Source organism: Lethenteron reissneri, unplaced genomic scaffold (genome assembly GCF_015708825.2).
Source record: "Lethenteron reissneri isolate LAM-NWPU_2019-01 unplaced genomic scaffold, ASM1570882v1 scaffold_214, whole genome shotgun sequence".
Classification (NCBI taxonomy): Eukaryota; Metazoa; Chordata; class Hyperoartia; order Petromyzontiformes; family Petromyzontidae; genus Lethenteron; species Lethenteron reissneri.
The window spans coordinates 805,416-827,452 of NW_026891736.1; the positions used below are offsets into that span (position 1 = coordinate 805,416).

The 22,037-nt window shown below is 45.3% G+C and overlaps 1 protein-coding gene across 1 annotated transcript in view; it reads right to left on the reverse strand.

The window, feature by feature from the left end:
• Positions 1-19,184: 19,184 nt before the first annotated feature.
• VSIG4 (V-set and immunoglobulin domain containing 4) overlaps positions 19,185-22,037 on the reverse strand; it is a 66,652-nt gene continuing 63,799 nt past the window's right edge. Inside the window, exons 4-5 of the mRNA XM_061547892.1 lie at positions 20,645-20,694; positions 19,185-19,256 (exon numbers count right to left, since the gene is read on the reverse strand). Of these exons, the coding sequence (XP_061403876.1) occupies positions 19,185-19,256; positions 20,645-20,694 (122 nt within the window). The remainder of the gene's footprint in view (positions 19,257-20,644; positions 20,695-22,037) is intronic.

Consider the following 22,037-nt stretch of genomic DNA (forward strand, 5'->3'; position numbering starts at 1 on the left):
GGCCTGCTATGCATCACACAATGCTGTGGCATACCCCAGCCAGCCATAGCCCTGCCAGCCATAGCCCTGTGCGCCCCCTTGGAAACGACCCAGGCCATTGTCAGATTTTCGCTCGCCCCATTTGGATTTGTTGCGAATTAAACCCTCGTGGTGGAGTCCACGTAGCACTTCGATCGCGCGTCGTGCTGCGCAAACTTTGCATCGAAGTTGACCAATAATGAATGTTAAGGTGCCATTCTATTGAGGCGCCGCCACTCCTGTGTGGTTTGCTATCGCTTGGTGTGCACGTGTGTGTGTCTGTGTCAGTGGGGAGCTGTAGTGTAGCGTTTAGCGCGATGCGCTACGAACCCGGCCACCCGGGTTCGATTCCCGCTCACGGCCAACACCAGTGACGATTATCTGAACCGGTCCCGGGCCTCCCCTAGGTCGACTCAGCCTCAAATGAGTACCTGGAGTGGTGTGTAAACATCGCCACTGGGGAGACAAAGGCGGTCGGGCGTGGTGCTGGCCACCCACCCCCTCGTGTACCGTTCTGGCCTTCATAGGTGCTCGCTAACAGCACTTGCCCCTACAGTCTGTTAAGGCTATACAGGGGATCTTTATCATTGTCTTTGTAATGCTGTATGGAAGTTACCTGGTCTATCGCTCCGCACGAAGCTTCAGGTCTTCTTGGCCACAATCATTCCCTCCCTTATCTACGCTTGTAAAACGTAGACCTCCCCTAATGGAGCATCTTCGCCAGTTAGAAACATTTAGGCTGGCCTGCCTACGATCCATCCTGGGTTTAACCAAGCTGGATTGTGTGAGGAGCTCACAAATCCTTGAAAGATGTGGACAAAGTCCCATCGGTGAGCTCCTGTGGCTTGCAAGGCTGCGTTGGCTGGGTCATGTAGTCCGCATGCCCAGCCACCGCATGCCTAAACAGCTTTTGTTCGGCCGGATTGAGGGGGCTAAACGGGCACGGCACAGGCTCGAGAAGAGATGGAGTGATGTGGTACAGGTGGATGTGGAGCTGAGTGGAATTGCCGATGACTGGTACTAGTGGTGTCAAGATCGGCCTCTGTGGAGGAGGCTTGTGAAGGACACTACTGGGCAGTTGGAGGCAGTCGCCCTCCAGCAACAACGGAGGGCGGAGGAGCGACACTCACAACAACGAGCGGAGCGCCGGGTGGCTAAAGCACAGCAAGTTTGCACAGTAGGGGGCACAGGTGGTGCATCAGCCAGTGTTCTCAGTCAGTCGACCTGTGGCATCTGGGTCTGCCCCGTGACCTCCTGACAGCGGGCGTTCGACACTTCACGTGGCCTCAAGGTGCACATAGCCTGGCACAAGCGTCGTGGTGACGTCACTGTCACTTAGTGGCGAATGGCGGATGTTGTTGTTGTGTGTCTGTGTGCACGTGCGCGCTCTGGGACGGCTCTGTCGTTTCGATTGTCACCTTGTCCAAGCGTGATAAATCAGACTCATGACAAGTCACGTGTTCATTACTTATTTATTCATATTTTGCGACTTACCACACATGCTCTTCATGTTGCACTCGTGCCGTTCGCTGTGTGCGTCCGTGTGTTTGTCGCGGTTTTTTCCATTGCGAATTTCCCGACCGCGTGCCCCTATGCTGGACAAGGGCAGCACGTGAAGAGCTTCACAGCTCGTCGGATTCATCCTCCTGCAGTCTTCATAGAGATTCTGACTCATCCAAAACAGAGCCCTGATCTTATGAATGCGGCCTCGGGGTACCGAGTGACGCTCTCCCGTGGGCTAAGATGTCCATAGTGACACTGCTACCGATAGTAGGCGATGTGTGATTGTGTATTTGTTGTTGTGTCACACAGGCGGTCGAAAAGCATCTGATCAATACGAAAATCTTCCTCCTGAGCACGAGGTGAGAGTTTGGCTCTTAGACTCTATGCAGGAGGTCGTGGGTTTGATCCCGGACCCTAACGCCTGCTGTATATTTGGAGTCTATGTCTCTCTCTCTACCCGTGGTCGTGTGGATTTTTCTCCAGGGGCATCCGTTTTTTTCTCCCTCCACATTTAGAATCAACGTCACCAAGCGTTTAGAGTGTCTGGCTGCTGCTATGAATGTCCACACGGTGATGATGATGATATCTGCCACTTGCTTGACCTGCAATAATTTGTGATGGCCAGGTCGCTTCTGTAAAAGAGCTACACAGCAGCTCAGTGGGGCCTTACCTGGTGAAATAACAAGTTTTTATTTTATTCGTGTTTTTTTTATGCTTTTCCTTTCCCTGCCGTCAGTGCCGAATTATCCTCGTGTCGTGCCATTGACATGCTGTATGAAGGAACTTACCTGTAGTAGCAGACATGTGTCAGCAGGGGGTGGTATGCAGGCCAGGCGGGATGAACAGGGCCGTTGGGCCACTAGCGTTCCCAGACCCCATAGAGGGGTTGGGGATATTCCAGAGCCCACTAGAACGTTCCAGAACGGAGGCGTGGCTAGGGGCGGAGAGACCCTGGAGTGGGTATAAAAGCCGGAACCTTGAACGGGTTCGGCAGTCGTCGTCAAGCTGAAGGCCCGAAGAGCCAGCTTAGAATAGGACCCTGGGAACCCCCGGACCCGACGTCCTTCTAAGGGCCGGGACCGAGTGGGCCAGTGGCTGGGACCCGAGGACCTTGGCTGGGTCGGGTCAGATAGCCTCCCCTAGGTCCCCCTAGCCAGAGGGCTGTGATATAAAGTGGTCCCAGTGATAGAGGCACAATAGCCTGGAGGATGTACCTCCCCAGGTATCGGGTGAAAGGGACTGTTACCCCTTTGTATAAGGGACCCTGTATTAAATAAACGTGTTGCCTCTGAAGAACCGTCTCTCCTCGTTTTGGACCCACTACACTAGTAGCAAAAGTGGCTACATAAACTACGGGCCCTGCACTTTCAAGGGCCCCGCGCTAAAAGCTTTCAGACTATCAATTCCGGTTCAGTGATTCTGCACTTGCTCTATTACTATAGTACTAAACTACCTTCAACTTTTATGAACGACTGGGTTAGCGATTTGTCGTATACGGCTGTATAGCAAATGAAAAAAATACAATTACTTTACTATACAAGTTAAAAATGTTTTTTTCATATTTACGTTTTTTATTTATTTAGATACATTTATAACATACTACAGGCCTAGAACTACCTTAATCCAGCACTGCCTGCCGCTATCCTCCCCTCCTCCCATCCCCCACCTCTCTCCCGCCCCTCTTCTTCTCGTCTATCTCAGTCATCTTCTACCCTTACCGTCCCCACCATCACCCACCCCCTCCATGTAAACTTTCACTTCTCTGCTGACAGGATCCCCCCCCCAGCCTGGGTGGGGCAGTGAGCCCAATCCACCCCACCCTCTTCGTCAAGCACCATGTCGGAGTGGGTGGGTGACTGAGTGGGTGTGTGAGTGACTGAGTGGATAAGTGACTGAATGGATAAGTGAGTCAGTAGGTGAGTGGGTGGGTGAGTGTGTGACTGAGTGGGTGGGTGAGTGACTGAACGATGAATTTGTGATACAGATCGCTTCTTAAAAAAGAGCTACACAGCTCATTGGGCCTTACCTGGTCAATATAAAATAGGAGTTAGAATAGGTTGAGTGGTGGTGTTGAGAGTGGACTATTTGCTTGCTGGAGTGGAAGGTATTGATACAGCAACGTTGTCTGCCATGCACCCTGAATGATTTCTTGTAATTCTCTGCGAGTCTCATTGACAGCTGCTGCTACTGACCATGCGAATGTGGTGTTTTGTGTCTGCACAGTACGAGGCGCTGGGCCACAGGGAGGTTCTTTACGACAGCCTCGAGCCGACGCGAGTCCAGGGTCGGGGTAAATGGGGACGCAAGGAGCCCGGTCACCCGTCCAGACGAACTTCGGACTTCTCCAAGATGTGAAACACCCCACCACCATAAGCAGTTATTTAAGCAGCCCTGGAGGAGCCCATTTAAATAGCTGTTAAGGCATTCTGTAAAACCTCATAACCCAGTTTTGTAGACGAATATATATTTTCTGTCATTGGATGACTTTATAATCCACTTGTGACACTTCTAGTTTACGTGATTATTGTACTCTGAAACCAGAGATATCGTGCATTTGGTCAGACTGGGTGGTGAAGTGGTGGCAGTGGTAAGTTGCGTGCCTTGTGCAGGAAGGGTCTGGGTTTAATTCCCCACTTGGGTGATTTCCTCTGTCGACTCTGCATGCCCCCCCCCTGCTCTGTCTGGGTTTCCTCTCGGTGAGTTTTGCATCTCGCCAGCCAGAGGAACGTGCCACGTGACTGGAATTGGCCAGCAAAAAAAACATTCTCACTTGAGATCGCATCGAGCAACATCGACTGCTTCTACCAAAATTTGGCGGGACTCTCGCGGAAAACAGCACGGAGACTCAGTGAGGCTTTCCTGAGTACGCAATCAAAATTAAATGAGGAAATTTTTCTTCCGAAATGAAAATCTTTCATTCACTTAATGGGCTAAATTTTCAATCGAACCCTGATTTATAGACTATGACATCTTGTGGCTTATTATGTTTTTGTTCCAAGACACTACTCAATTAAAATGTACAACAAAATACACATTTTCATTGGGAGTAGTGAAAGGGCAGAATGACGGACAATAGAGAGCAATGGCGCCGCTTGTATTAATTAAGAAAATAACTAAGTAGTCGTTTCAAAATCCACACAGTTACTAAACAAGGTGATCGATCCTGTTTCACCAAAAGTATTTACGTGTTTCAATATCTAACCGTATGTACGTACTGTATGTTGAACTTCTTTCGCGCCATATGTAGCCAACTTTGCTAATTTGAGGTGTGGGTCAAGGACAACTAAGCACAAACATCAGTTTAAAATAAATGAGTTATCGATCTAGATGATGATTTAAAAGTGGATAGCTCGCAGCGGCTTCCTAATATCGGAACTTTCCAGATGGCTGCAGAAGCGCACCTGAAAGCGTGTGATGCAGTGACCGTCTTTTGTTTGATGGCTGAGCCAAAAGCCAAAAGCGTTTAATGACTATGGTCCTGATGCACGGCTCAATGTGCTCCCACCTGTATAATACAAAACAATAAATATGTTTTTAAACCCGCTCCTGTGTCTGTCTTTTTCTGACTCCACAATATTTGACCACGTCATTCCCCACCTATGTAAGAGTATAGTCTTCATCAACCACACTCCCAACCATGACTTTATCGGAACCGACAGGCTCAGCAGAGTTCGTGCAGACCCGGGATCATCCTCTTTGTAGCACTGCAAACAAACCCCCGCGCTCTTTCCAGGCGAAGGAGCAGGTTTCCACGTGGAGTCAGGCTGCAGCTCCTATGGGCGCTGTAATAGAGAGACGAAATCAGACAACGAAATCACCCGATCAGAGATTTGCCTTCCATATACAGTCAGTGCCTGGGTCACGGAAGGGTTAGGTTCCCGTGACATATCCGTAACCCGAATTTTCTGTATGTTGGAAGCTGAACAATTTTCCCCAAACTCAAGATAAAACCCCATGTCGGGAAATAGTTGTGCCTCTCCTACCGTTTTTTCTGAGTACTGCATTGTTGCTGTACATACGCTCTGAACTTACCCATAACAAGAACCATAATTAAACTAATGGAACATATATTGTACTGTGCCCAATTGTTTTTGAATACCACAAAGCATAGAAAACAATTACGCAATACTACAAAAGGAAAATATACTCATGGTAACAATGTGTAGTGTCGGAGGTCCCTTCATCCTTCTGCTCGAGGCTTGTGTGTGTGTACGGGTGGCGTGCATCGCACACACAGTCAGAGACGAGGTAGTCGCAGGAGGCACCGGTCTCCAGCTCCCTCTCTCGCGACCACGCTGCCGCACGACCCGGTCCAGACACGACCCTGTCCACGTTGCACCGATGGCGTCGACCGAGACAGCCAACTACTGTCCGGCCGCCCAATGATCGGGCGAAGGCGGCAGCGACGAGGGCAGCGACGACGACAGTGATGAAGGCAGCGATGACGACAGGGACAACGAGATGAGTCCACTCCCAGAACCGGCAGCCCGGAGCGCTCGCTCACCGCTGCTTTTATTCCCTTCGGCGCAGCTTGGCTTCCCCCGAGCCGCGCCTCCTATCCCTTCTCGAACCCACCAGAGGGTTCCAGGGGCTTCCCCACGAGGTCTATCTACCGTGACCCTTGCCCTGCCGGCACACCCGCCGTATATGCTCAGCGGCGTGTGCGCTAATTGCCCACCTGCAGTAGCAGCTACTGTACAACAAATGTAACGGCGTGACTCAGAGTGCTATCCAGGACACTGCACAAAACACTGCATTCCCCTTGGGGAATATGGGGCCCACCTTATGCCTCACTCCGCTGTATTCATTTGCAACCTTACCGTGCCGCACTATTTCCACTTATGCAACTAATGCAAACATTTAAGCATACATTATTTATTTTTTTCTACATGATTTATGGGAGCATTTCCATGAAGTCGAATTTCCATAAGTTGGGTCTTCCATAACCCAGGGAAGGAGAACACGATGTTGGCCTAATGGGGCGTGTCTTTGTCCATATATGGTCATTGTGAATCGTGAATCGAAGTTAAATTTATATCAATTCAGCTCAGTCGATCCGGTAGCCAGCTCAATGTTGATTGGGTAGCCAGCTTGAAAATGTCGATTCATTGGCAATCCGATTCATTTGGCAATCAATTTATTGGCAAGCTATACTTAGAATAGAATATTTGCATGACACGCCACAGTTTTATTTGATTGGCTAACATCAGCAAGCATCGGTGATTCCATCGCAGTTTGCTCTTATTGTTACCACAGCGCTGCCTGTCTCCCCTTTTCTGCTGTATTCCATTAAAATGACAGTGGCTCTGAAGCAGTCGTGTCTTCTCTCCACCAAGTGGCTCTCCTCCCTCCTCATGGCTCCTCCCCTCCCATCTCTCTTTCTACGGGGCTCCTCCCTTGTCACTCATGCCTCAGTGACCCCCCAGAGATAGCGCTGGGGAGTGGGGGGGGCAAAGCGGCCGGGCGGGAGAAGGAAAACAATGGGAGGCAGGAATTATTTACAGACGCAGGTAAGCACACAATTCACTGTGCAGAGATCCCGGGCCCCGAAGCCTTTAGATGTGAGGTTATAAGAACCGCAAAATGGAGGAGGGAGGACCGTTCCCAATTCCTGATGTCAGGCGAGGAGTACGGTTCTTCATCGCCGACCACCAACGTCCGAGAGACGCGAGTGGTGCCAGGTATGGAGAACGAGTGAGTACGTCCGGCTTAGTGAGTGAATAGAAAGTGGCAGGAAGGGCTCTTTCCAAACTCGCACGCTCTCGGGCAGCCCCAGCTAATCCTTAATAACCTCAGTGGTTAAGAGGGTGCTGTGCAATGAAACCAGTTGGAAAAATTGTCGTGTGGTGTCCATAGTCTTGAAGAAGTGTGTGCGTCTCGACACCTCCGTGAACGCGCCCATATCTAGGGGTATTTGTAGGGCTTGCGCGACCCCGCGTGGCGGAGTGGTGGCCCAGTGGTTATCGCACTATGTTGGCCTGTGTGACGGGTGACACACGTCGGGGGTGGTGCGATGCGCTTTTCATCCCGAGCAGCTTGGCATGGAAAATCCCTTGGAGCCCCCCCCCTCCCGCAGCTGCCTTCAAAATCGTCCTTATGTCGGGACGTTTCCACCTCCTCCACCAAACCCAACTGTGGCTCCTTCCCACCTCCCTCTTCCCAGTGAAGTGACATTCCACCTCCCAATAGCGAGTGTCCATCGGCAAGGTCGAGTCCATCTGAGACCATCCCTCTCCCTACCGTACTGGCATCGCACCCGCCCATCACCCTTCGTCCTGCGCATGGTGGGCCCCAGAGGACGGCGCCACATATCCATTTCGGTCTGCTTTCAAAAGCAGACCGAAATGGCTTGCCATGCCCTTCTCACAGATCCGTTGTTAACGGAAGCTTCAGGACGCTGTCGAGTGGCGTCGCTAACGGGAGCCTCGATTGAAAGACGTCCACCATCCTCCATTGTGATCACATAGTGATTGTGCTGTAATACGACTGCATACTGTACTCTAAACTGTGCCACTGCTTCTATGCAATAAACTTAGCATGCTCTCTGTATGAATGCATGTTTAACTTCTTTCGCACTGTACGTAATCCAACCGTTCTAATCGGAGGTACTCTACAACTGACTGGTAAGTACAGGCCACCCTCGACTCATGAACACCTCAATTTACGAACATCCGCACTTACGAAGCAGCTTACGTTACTCTTTAATAAAACATCCACTTGTAAACGTGAACTCGCGCTTGCGAACTGAACCGCGGAACTCTTGTGTTCACCGGGAGCGATCCTCCGCGAGATGTTAATGAGTCACAGCAACCCGCTGTGAGCGTTTGTGAATGTGAGCGCACACGTGTTTGTGTGTGTGCGTGCATGCGTGTGCCCCCGTGAGTATGGGGGGAGCGATAGTGTAGTGGTTAGCGCGCTGCGCTACCAACCTGGCTACCCGAGTTCGATTTCAGCTCATGGCCAACATCCGTGATTATTTTAACCGGTCCTAGGCCTCCACTAGGACGATTCAGCTTAAAATGAGTATCTGTTGCAATGCATTAAAACATCGCCCCTAGAGAGACAAAGGCGGTTTGGCGTGGTACTGGCCACCCAACCACTCGTGTGCCTTTCTGGCCTTCATAGGTGCTCGCTAACAGCACTTGCCCCAACAGTCTGTTAAGGCTATGCGGGGGGTCTTTGTCTTTCTCGTTGTGCCCCCGTGTGTGTTTGTGTGGGTAGCAGTAGTGCAACGGTTAGCACGCTGCGCTACCAACCCGGCGACGCGAATTCGCTTCCTGCTCTATGCTTCTTTAAATTACGTTGCATTTACTATCCAGTATTTATTACAGTAGTACATGCAAATGTTTCATATTTCTTCTTAATTATGAGTTTAGCCATGTTCCTATTTTATGTTGAACCACAAAGCATTTCAAAACACCGAACGTATGTCTATTATAATACAGTACATTGTGGTGTTCCGACTTACAAACATATCGACTTGTGAACAGTTCGACTTACGAATGGGTCTCAGGAAGGAAACCTGTTCGTAAACCGAAAACTACCCGTACCTCTGTCGCAGAGTACATAATGTCTTATATCATAGTAGTCTGTTGAGGTCTTCATGGGGGCACTGACCCATTCCACACTTTCTTGGTAGTCAATCTCAAGACAGGGTCCCCCTCTTTCTGGAGCCAATAGTCTTTTGCTAAACTGTATTTGTCTTTAGGAGCCTCTAACCATTTCATAATTGGGTAGGTTAATATCACTGGGTTCTTGTCCGGGGAATTCACTACTGTGTCCCTAATTTTAAGATACCTGAACAATATATATAAAACTAGCGGTAAGTACCCGGCGTTGCTCGGGCACAAAAGGAAAATACACGCATGGACTTTCACACAGACATTGACCCACACACATAGAAACACATCAACTTAGACGCACACACACACACATATATGGTTAAATCCAGGAAAGGATCGTTAGCAGGCCAGCCTAAATGTTTCTAACTGGCGAAGATGTTCCATTAGGGGGGTGCACGTTTCGCAAGCGTACAGAAGGGAGGGAATTACCGTAGCCGAGAAGACCTGGAGCTTCATGCGGAGCGAAAGACCAGGTAGCTTCCACACAGCGTAACGCAGCCGATGAAAAGATAATGGCACTCGACTGATTTGGAGTGAGACCTCTGCTGTTAAACCGGAGCCGGTCATGAGCACACTGGCTAGGTATGGGAATCTCGGCAATATCTCCACAACTACCGCATCACCAATTGTGAGTTGTGGGGGTGGATTGTTCGATGGTACAAAATACCCAGGCAGGTGCTTAGTTTTGGTGGGGCTGATGGTAAGGCCCCACCGCTTAGTGGCAAGCTCCAGGTTCAGCCGCAGTGAGCAGCAATCACCAGAGCATCGGCATACATAACATGGTTGAGCAATAGGGAGGCATCCCTTGACCGCACCCGGGCATCGATCAGCCTCCCATTGTATCTGTACCATATGGTAATTCCTCGGGAACAGCCATTACTTCACGAACTACGTGGTCAAAAGATATGTTAAATAATGTGGAGCCAGAGGACATCCCTGTCACACCCTAAGGTGTAGAGGGAATGGCTCTGACTGACGGCCATGTAGTTTTACGCGGGGCCGCTCACCATCATGAAGGTCCTTAAGGATCATGAGCAAAGTTTGAGGGACTCCGAAAGCATGAAGAACAACCCAGAGGCCAGGCCTACTGATGGTATCATAGGACTTGAGCAGGTCAATAAAGCACATACATTCACTCACACGCACACATGAACCTACAGACACGCAAAGAAATGGACTTACACTGACTGACATGGAGCCATGCACACAAAGCGACTAACACAGACACCCATGGACTGACACACAGACATATCGACTCACACACACAAACACATGGACTTACACACACATACATAGACTGACACACACATTGCCCTACACACACATACATATGGACTGTGACACCCAGACATCTACTTTAGATACACACACATGGATTAACACACACACATCGACACACATAGACACACAAACGAGCATTGACTTACACACTCAGATGGAGCCATGCACACACATCGACTCACACACACGCATTGACTTACACACATGGAGTGAAACACACACGTATGGACTAACACACACATGTGGACTAACACACACATGTGGACTAACACACACACAGCGACAGATACGCACACAAATGGACTAATACACACACACACAAACACTTGTACGTAGACACACATGGGGCGTTGTCCGTTTGAAAAAGACAGACACACACATGGACTTACACATAGACATGGACCCACACACATAGAAACCCATCGACTTAGACGCACACAAACACATATGCACTCGCACACACAGACATCGACTTTAGGCACACGCATGTAGTTTCTGCACACGAACATTATAATAGTAATAGACAGAGGTGGGACAAAGCATTGTTATGCAAGTCCAAGTCGAGTCTGAAGTCATCAAATTCATGACTCGAGTCTGACTCGAGTCCAAGTAACATGACTCGAGTCCACACCTCAGAGGTGGGACAAAGTCATTGTTATGCAAGTCCAAGTCGAGTCTGAAGTCATCAAATTCATGACTCGAGTCTGACTCGAGTCCAAGTCACATGACTCGAGTCCACACCTCTGGTAATAGAGTATTAGGCAACTTATTAGTTTCATAATAGTAAAGAATGAAGCAGAGTTGTTATGTGCACACAAACATTATCATTGTAATATTTGTAAACGTATTTGTTTAATAATAGTAAACAATAAACCTGAGTTCTTAGCGAAAGATTGAATAAAATTGTACTTTACATTGGCGTGGTGACGCCTCGTCCCGTGTAGAGCCCGCAGCCTCGCCTAGATTAGCAAGCCGGAGGAGGTGAGACATTGGCAGGCTACGAGCTGGGCCGCTACCCCCCCCCCACCATCCCCCCACCCTCGCCAGAATAATACTATGTAACCGCTTTAATAATATTAAATTAATATCTAAGGACGTTATATCAGTAACTGCACGTATTGGGGTGGGGGGGGGGAAGAGGGCATCACACTGTGAAGAGAAATCGACAGCGTGATGTGTATATCTATTCCATGTTAAACGCGTAAAATAAAATGTCCCCGTGAGCTGGAGCGAATGCGCATGACTTGGCAGGGACTGCCCCCCCCCCCCCCCCCATGCAATTGGCGTCACTTGGTACGGTCGACGGCGCGCAATAAGTAAATAATTAATAATAGAAACGGCACAAATGCGTTAATTAAACTACTTTAAAGTTTACGTATGGGAAAACGGAATAGCATATTCCCACCGCGGGACTTGGGGCGTGCCGCCTGTCAAATTTTTTTCTACGTTGAGCCCACCGTCCGAGAGCGAAATCCCCCGCAAGTGCGAGCGCGCGGAGACTTTTATATATAAAGATAAAGAAGGTTAGGCTATAACTATATATTATGTTGCACCATGTATTGGGTTAAGAGGAAGAAAGTGTCACAGTTTTAAAGACCGAAGCAACAGACCATTTACCCGACACGAGCATGCGGGCGAACAGTCAGGCAGTCAATAAAGGCCTCTGATTGGTGCAGGGAGGCCTCAAAGACGATTATTCAGGAAATGAGATTGAAAGGGATTGGAGGAGAGATTCAAACGTGAAAGGCGGGAAGCGAGGGTTAGACTGTAGGGGGCGACAGTTGACAACTGTTGGAGGAGGACGAGGATTGGCTGAAGCAAAGCGGGGTGAGCGAAGCTTCCAGAAAGGTGGCTTGGAAAATATGAAAGGAACGAAGCCCTGGCCTCGATAGCGCTGTCCGAATAAAGTACAACATATGTTGGCGTCACTGCACAGTACCAGTTATCAATAGAAACAGATTTAAAGGCTACAATAACTCACAATAAAGTTATTGTGCGTCTCTGCTTGCATGCCGGCCCCATCGGTCGAGGATTTCCTCAAATGGGGTGATGGATCGCGCAACTTGATGCTGCTCGATCAATACGATAGCCAGATGCGTTAATCATCGGGCTTGGTCCATGGTAGACCATGGTAAATTATTCAACAAATTAAATAATTTTTCTAAACATGTTTTTACTTCTGAAAAAATAAGAATAGGTTTTACATTTTCTGGCAATAAAACGGGAGGTGTTAAGATGTTCAAACACCAAATAGATAGCTTTTGCAAAGAATCAAGTCTGGATTAACCACACACGGTGCTTGTGGTGAGCATTGTTCCATTCAATGGCAATCGTTCTTCGTTCGCGATGGCCAGGCCAGGACGCTTCTGAAAAAATTAACCCGTAAAAACAAAGTTTTTCACTATAAATCCTTTATATGCGTGGCGGCTAGAGTCCTCTCGTCCTCTGGCTTGAGATGGCTGCCACCTATGGGTCAGATGATTGCCTGCCACCATTAAGCAATTGGTAATTAAATATATATATATTTTTTTTCCTAAAAAGTGTAAAGTTATGGAAAAAAAATTTCAGGAAAATAAATTGTCACGCACAACGAGTCTGTGTGCAAAATGTCAGCTCGATTGGATCACGGGAAGTGGGTTAAAAAACGACCTAAAGATTTGCATGGTCGTAAGCGCGCAAGCAAGCAAGCAAGTGAACTTAATATAAAGGATTTAAAAACGAAGCTCAAACGCTCGGTGGGCTTGACCTGGCAAGATACAAAATAGTTTATTTTTTATTGAAAGTATTTCGAAAGTGAGTTGGTTACCCTTTCCTATACGTTGCACCTCCTATCGTGTTTGAGTATTGTGTTTGTTGTTGCAGTAACGTTATGAACAATGATGCACGAATTCAGGAAATAAGCACACAGAAATCAGTTTTTTAAACTCGGCAAACTTTAATCTCAACTTACCATAACATCCAACAACTCTTATCATTAGAATTCCAACAAAAGTGCCCATGCAAATATACGTATTCATCAATCCGTACTGGATGATCATAAAATTATCAATGGTCAAATCTCACGATTACGTGGTTAACCCAGAATAGGCAACACCTCACAATGGCAATATTCGCACAGAATGCGTACTCGTCAAATAGGCATCAAATAGTTATAAAACGTTAACGATCAGATCTCACAATCACGTGATTAAAATAAAACAATAGGCTGTCTCGTGGTAACGCGACCATACACAACTCCGTCAGGAGGTATCCTAGCCCCGCTGCTCCTTGCGAACTGTCAAAAATTCTCTAAAACTCATAGAACATCAGTCACTTGGACAACATAACTTTTCCAGCCTATATCTTGGACAACATTGCATGCACGCTCGATATTGATGAATAAATCACATCTCCAGTTAACTTCTCACACGTCTTAGCTGATCACGGTATTATATGAAAGTGCATTCGCACACCTCTTAGCTTCTCACAACTCTGACAGTACAACTTTTTGAATTCCTTGACGCTGAAAGTGACTCAAAACATAAGGAAAAAAACGGAAAATAAAAATGTTCAGCGATACTCAAGAGTCTGTCAGCGCAGAACACTTAGCGACACAGAGCATTTATCTCCACAAGACTCTTGACACTTGGCTGGTTACGGGTGCCCCCGGAGTTTGCCGTTGCAAGACTGATGTGTGATTTTGGTATAGGGATTTCTTCCTTCAGACACATCAAGAGCCCAAAGCTCCTTCCACTATCACGCCCCTGACATTCATTTGGTCAGTTTTTGGTGGACCTTTGATCTGGCTGCTTGGACATCCTGACGCCAGTGATTGTCACCTCGGCCATAGCTCCCCCCTCCTCTGGAGGTCATCTCAAGGCTTGGGGACGCAGATGTTTATAATTGCCCTTTGGAATATATTTTGACTCTGTGGCCTGGTTTACCTACTTTGATTCCACCTCAATCCATACAGTGCAGTTAACTGCTGCAAATGACTTCCTCCTTAGGTCAAGTTACCCTAAATATGAAAACCTGGTCTGGCATGTAAAAGATTACCACTGGGAAGACAAAGGCGGTTGGATGGGGCTTCGTTGTACCCCTTGCATTATCATTAAGTTTTACCTGCTTATCCCAGACCGTATGCGGTCAAAGTAATTGGGTCGAGGCTCAAAAGAAAGCCATCCCTTGGTGTGGACCAATCAGTTTCAAGGACAATGCATATATTATCATAGTGTGTTTTTGTTTGCATTTTTACTGCAATTATCAGAGTGTGTTTTTGTTTGCATTTTAACTGCAAGTATTGTGGTTAATGCAGACATGAATTCCTGTAAAAAGGTTTCAGTTTTGTTGCCAGAAAAAAGGGGACAAACCCCTATTATTATAGGTCAAAGTAATTGTTAATAAAAAAAAAATGCAAAAGTCATATTAAACCTTTTGACCTGAGCTGCATCATCATATAACAGTATATTATATCACCAACTTAACGTTTAATACCATGATGTTTGAAAATATTCCTATGAGGTGGTGGTCAATCCAAACTTTACAACTTTTCCAAGCCAAGGCTTGTGAATAATAAATCTCCAGATGCTGAGTCTCCCTTGTTTGATGGACACTGCCGAAGCAGCAGGAGGTGCTCCTTTGGCCTTTGTCTCAAGGGAGATGTTCACAGGCCTCTGTTTTTTAGAACACGCTAAATCCAGGTATGTAAAAAAGAGAACAATCGCGTAAAAAAATCGGCAATCACTCTTAATATAATTTTTGAAATGGCATATATACAACATCGGGATCGAACCCACGACCTATGTACCAGGAAAGATAGTTAACATCTCGAAACCACCGTGGCTTCCCTCGGAGATCCCGGCTGTGGGGGGGGGGGTTAACCCCCTTTCATTGAAACATTTAAAAACGGGAGGCTCAGGGGATCAGCGGGCCCAGTTGGCAAGCAAAGTGGCAGGTCCCTCGAGAGGGTTGGGGTGGTCACCTCCTAAACCGAGGGAGGGAGGGTGAGGTCATTCGAGTAGCTATGGGGGGTGGGCACCCATCCCACTTCGTAATAAACTCAATTTTTTTTTTAAACCAACAGTTTAATTAACAGCTTCGTTTAACTCTTGGTCTAGAAGTACGTCAATGGCACCTGAGACACGTGGCGCCTGCTTTTTGTGCAAGCCGATTCCACAGTTTAGGGACCGCGGCGTTTTTGACCTACACAAAAATGTATAATTAATACGCGGTCCATAAAAAATTAATTGCTTGAAAGAAGGAAATTAATTGATGATTTGATGACGATTTTGATACAGGCATGCATTGTCTCCGGATCTGAGTACGTGTGCAAATTTTGGAATTGATTGGACAATAGGAAGTAGACTAATTTTTGATTACAAGATTTGACCACGGCAAACACAAGTTAAGTTAAATAAAACCGTTGAAAAAAAAACTCTAATTTTTTTTTTATATAAATAACGGTTTTATTTTAAATTGCACTGAAAAGTGAAAAATAAAGTTTTTTCAGCCGTCACCAGCTGATCAGAATATCTTTCGACATTTGTAACTAAAACATAAAACCGTGGGGCGCTTCCTTAACATCACTTATATCTTCATCGATGATCAAAAATAGCTAAGAAAAGTTATCAACAAATGTTACTCAATAGCATAACAAAATACTTTAACATTTATAATAATATAGCGCGGCTATCTCTATTTGCTATAAAAAATGTCATGATGGTACTTGGTTGGTTGACATGGCTTGATGTGTTAGTAGCACGGTTGGAATAATCTAACCTATTCCATGCTACAATTCTAGTATTTAGGTTGTGAAGAGTTAGAACAAACTATAATATGAAATAGCTTCTAGTGTTCCTTTGTAAACTAACACAATAAAAAGGTAAGGTGTAAGGTCCTAGGCAATGTAGAATATGCGTTATATGGAATATCACCTATCAATAATATAAAGTCTAGTATGAAATTATATAAAGTTCACCATTCATCTGCAAATCTTGACGACCAATCTTTACTTATCAAAAGTGAAAACTTAACAACAGAAGTAATACGTATTTGGAGCAATTGAAACGCACATGTCAACTTGATTATGATAGGGAAATAAAATAATGCATAAATAATAGCTAAAATTATTACAATTACAAAACTTGACAAATACCTTCGAAATAATTTGTTACAAATCTACTACGCTTTTATTATATTTTGGGATAACCAAAGATATATTTTATTATCTATATAGCAATTACATGTACATGTCATTTATGTACTTATCTTCCCTTCGACTAATATACTCTCACCAAGAATAGAAGTTGGCACAGGAAGGTGCGAAAAAATATATGGGTTTTGGTAAACTTTTCATCACTTTGCAGTCAACTCTTCTTAAAAAAGCACTTCAACATGGATACGAGTAGAAAGAGCTGGTACCGTAATACGGAATTTGTAATTATACTCAAAACACTTGCAAATGTTCTACACTTCATGGCAAACTTAAATTACATAATTATCAACATTTTCCCTTCTACTACTAATGATTGACAATCATTTTGAGATACATTGTATCACACAAATAAACTTTTATGAAACTAAAAAATTCAAAGCAACTCATTATGCATACAAATATTAAAGGAGAGCCCCATGCTTTAAAGTTTTAGTTACAAATGTCGAAAAATATTTTGATCAGCTGGTGACGGCTGAAAATGTTTTCACTTTTCAGCGAACTTTAAAAGAAAACCGTTGTTTAAAAAAACTTTTTTTAAAGGAGTTTATTTTAGTCATTGCTTCTTAATTGATTGTTACATCCGAATAAAGTGGATTGTTTTGAATTAGGCAGTTGAGTGCATTGTAAACTTGTTCCCGATTAATAGAGAATTCACGTGTGATGTTGAGATTCTGAAGATGTTTTGTGATGACAACCATTGCAGTATTATCCATTGCTCGTGGAAGTGTGTCACTAACTTGAAAGATGTCTACAGCAAAGAGCACTCTGCCTGTCCATGGAAGCCATATTGACCGAAGACTCCACAGAATTTGATGATCTTGACAAATGGTATAACTCTTTGATAATAGACGTTGTTCTGGCTGTGTTAAGACTGGAATCACATCTGGAATTTCACGAGAATCCAAATTATTCCAGTAAGCTTTTGGCAGTGCATCTCTTTTGTCCATGTTGATGTGTGTCTTGCAACGTGAACACATTTCCCATGTTTGCTTTGATGACAATTTGGTTGGTCGATAGTGCAATGCATTTTCATTACGTCATACTCTGTAAATCTGATTTGGATAGGAGCGTTTGGGTAGACTTCAAAGATTTAATGACAGAATGTATTGATTGCATTGTCAAATGTTGTCATGTCAGCATTGAGTGCTTGAAGACGTTGCGATTGCTAATGACAATTTCGCTTTAATATGACATCACGTGCTTCAAGTCTTTCTGCAACTCTGAATTGTCACGTGTGTTCACGCACAGATTGCAATCGACCATCACGAGCTTCTGGTGTTTCTTGATTTCTTGATTGTATGTGATGTTGACCGTCTCATTGCAATCCGACGTTACGTGCTTCTGGTGTTTCATCATGAAAACGATCACGTCGTTTGTCAAGTCTGGTGCGCTTTGCCTCTTCATCTTCATTAGCACGCTTTTCTTGGTACTTTTGCCGAGCCTTTTCTAACCGTCGCTTTCGTTGCGTAGCAGTTTCTTTTCGCTTTCTCTTCCCATGATCCGTTGTTTGTTTAGCATTTGTCGTTACCATAGGTCCTTGTTTTTTGTTTGATTTGTTGGTTAGCATTTTTGTTGGCACGAGTATAGGACAAATGACTTTGGGTCAAAGAGTGTCTGGCAATTTGTGATAAGTCGGGGCTTGAACTCATGAGCTGAGAGTTGAAAATGTTAATATAAAAGTCACATTTCCAAACCTCAGCCAACTTATAAAGCACTTATAAAGCACATACAACTCACTCTTAAATATGCTAGAGTATAACGCTCTATATAAAGTACCAAAATGTGAATTGAAAAAAAATACCAATTTCATACCCAAGATTTGAACTTTTGAGCTTTAGATCGAAAGGCCAACACTCCAGCGATTTGTCCACCACAAACAGCTTAATTTTTAAATGTAAATGGATATAACATCAATATAAATGTTAAAAGTTAACTTTCAATGGGGTTAGTGCAAAAAAGATGTCACTGACCCTATCCATGCATTGTCCCATTGGATGCACTACATCATAATGAACAACTTTTGTAAACACACCAAAGCATTTGATGTGACTTTACCTTAAAGGAACAAAAATAAAAATATTAAAAATGTTCCAGGCAAGGTTCGAAGTGTCAACTCCTACGTTGGTAGTAATATATATATTTAACAAAACCTGTTTGCAAAGCACTCGTGGAATAAGTCGTCCATACCAAATATTAATTGGTTTAAACGAGACAAGTAATTGATTAATTGATGGCGATTTTGATTCAGGCATGCATTGTCACCGGATCTGAGTACGTGTGCAAAATTAGGGATTGTGGACGAAATGTAGATTACAAGATTTGACGATTTGACCACGACACAGAAGTCAAGTTAAGTAAAACCGTTGAATAAAACAGTTGAAAAAAGAAAATCCCTCGAGATGTTCAAAGTGGAGATGTCCTTTTTCCTCCTGATGACAATCGCTTGTGTTGTGCTCGAAACGTCGTAGTTTTTTTTATCTACGTGACTTTACCGAAAGAACCAAAGAATTTGATGTCCAAAGTGTTTTTTTTCCAGACGGGTCGACCGGCTTCCTCGGGTCCCCCGTCTAGGCTCGGTCCTGGACTCGCGACGGCTCGAGGTTGTCGTAGATGACCTCGCTGTGATGCAGATCCTCGTACTGGGGCGGGTGGCGAAAACACCGCGCTCGCACGGTCAGTAGCTAGCAGCAGCCGTCAAGACGACTCGCATACGCAAGTACGTGTGTTGTGCAGTGTGTAGTGTAGTATGTATTGTAGTGTATGTATTTTGAACTTCTTTCGCACCACCGTACGTAGCCAACCATGCGAATCGGAGGTGTGGGAGGAAGACAAATGAAACACAACAACAAGAAGCAATTCTAAAGAAATTAGTTTTCAATTACGTATATTGGTGGAGTGTATTGTAGTGTATTGTGTAGTGTATAGTAGTGGTGTATAGTAGTGTAGTGTATAGTGTAGTGTATACTCGTGTAGTGCATAATAGTGTAGTGTATACTAGTGTAGTGTATTTTATAGTAGTGTAGTGTATAGTAGTGTATGGTAGTGGAGTGTATAGTGGTGGCGTGTATAGTGGTGGAGTGTATTGTAGTGTATAGTAGTGTAGTGTATAGGAGTATAGCGTATAGTGTAATGTATAGAGTAGTGAATAGTGGTGTATATAGTGGTGTAGTGTATAGTAGCGTAGTATATTGTGGAGTATACTGTATAGTAGTGTCATGTGTGGTGTAGTATTTAGTATGTAGAGTAGTGTATATTGTAGTGTATGTATGTTTATCGTATCTCTCACCACCGTACGTAGCCCACCGTGCGAATCGGAGGTGCGGGGTGAGGACAATAAACTAAACAGATTAAGCAGCAGTTCTAAAGGGATGAGTTTGTCAATCTACACGATGATTTAAAAGTTGCATAGCTCCCAGTGGCTTTATAATAGCGGAAGAGCGCTCCAGACGGAAGCAGAAGCAGGAGCGCATCCGAAAGCGCCGGGCGATGATGCGGTGACAACCGTCTGTGTTCCATGGCCGAGCCAAATGTGTAGTGTATAGTGTAGTGTATAGTAGTGTAAAGTGTAGTGTAGAGTATAGCATATAGTGTAGTTTAGAGTATAGTGTAGTGTAAAGTGTAGTGTAAAGTGTATAGTGTAGTTTATAGTTTAGTTTATAGTATAGTGTAGTGTAAAGTGTAGTGTATAGTGTAGTGTATAGTGTAGTGTAAAGTGTATAGTGTAGTTTATAGTTTAGTTTATAGTATAGTGTAGTATAAAGTGTAGTGTATTGTCTAGTGTAGTTTATAGGGTAGTTTATATAGCATCTGAAAGTGCCGCACGATGATGCGGTGACCACCATCTTTGTTTGATGGCCAAGCCAGAAGCCACCGCTGTCGCTCCGAGGATCAGCGGAGTGTCACTTGATCATGGTTTTTAGCTCCTTGACGAGACCGGGCAGAGAGGTGATTGCGGTTCGTTTGTGGTAAAAGCACTCTGTGTGTACTGAGTGCGACGTCGTAATGAGCGTAAGAGGTGAACCCTCACCTCCTGCTCAGGAGGACGATCTTCATATTGAGCAGATGCCTGCCGACCACCTGTTAAACAAACGCACAAAAGATCCCCCTATATAGCCTTATAAGACTGTTTAGGGAAAGTTCTTTTAGCGACCACTTATGAAGGCTGGAACGGAACACGAGGGGGTTTCCAGCAACCACGCCCGGCCGCCTTTGTCTCCCCAGTGGCGATGTTTACACACCGCACCAGGTACTCATTTGAGGCTGAGTTGACTTAGAGGAAGAGGCCCAGGAACGGTTCAGATAATCGTCACCGGTGTTTGCCGTTAGCGGGAATCGAACCCGGGCTCGCTGGGTTCGTAGTGCAGCGTAACGCTAACCGCTGCACCACCGCTCGCCATAACCCATAAAACAACAACAACACAATCCCTATCAGCAGTGTCACTATGGGCGTCGACCTGCACTCACTACACACATAAAGCACTCGCCACAAATTAACCGCAATCACCTCGCTTTCCCGAACTCGTCAAGGAGTTATAAACCATAATCGTGTGACACTCCGCTCATCCTCGCTGCAGTTTTTTGGCTAACCATCGAGCAAAGACGGTCACTGCATCGCACGCTTTCGGATGCTATATAAACTACACTATACACTGCTATACACTACACTTTACACTACACTATACAGCACACTATACACTGCACTATACACTACACCCTACACTATACATTAATATACAACACAGTATACACTACACTATACAGCACACTATACACTGCACTATACACTACACTATACATTAATATACAACACAGTATACACTACACTATACAGTACACTACTATAAATTACACTACACCATGCACTACACTACTATACACTGCACTATACACTACATTTTTGGCTGGCCGTCTGGAACGCTCTTCCTTCCAATATTAGGAAGCCACTCGGAGCTATGCAACCTTGAAATAATCTATATTGACAAACTAATTCCTTTTGAACTGATGCTTGTTATTGTGCAATGATGTTCAGCGCAAGCCGGTCTTCTTGCTGTCATACGGCCGCTGATGTAGATGCAGAGCCAACGGCTACAATTTCACATTCAGGTGGCCAAACCACAGACAACCGCATCAGGATCAGTAGTGGAGTAGTGAATCATCATCATCGTCGCTGGGATGAGTCTATGGGTCTCTGTGTGGTGATTAGTCTATGGGTCACTGTGTGTGGTGAGTATATGTTGCAGTGCTGAGTCTATGGACTGCAGTGCTGAGTCTATGGTGCAGTGTTGAGTCTATTGTTCAGTGTTGAGTCTATGGTGCAGTGCTCAGTGTATGGTGCAGTGCTGAGTCTATGGGCAATGTTATTCGATCCCGACCCTGACGCCACGGTGGCTAGGATATGTTAGCTACCTCGCCTAGTATAC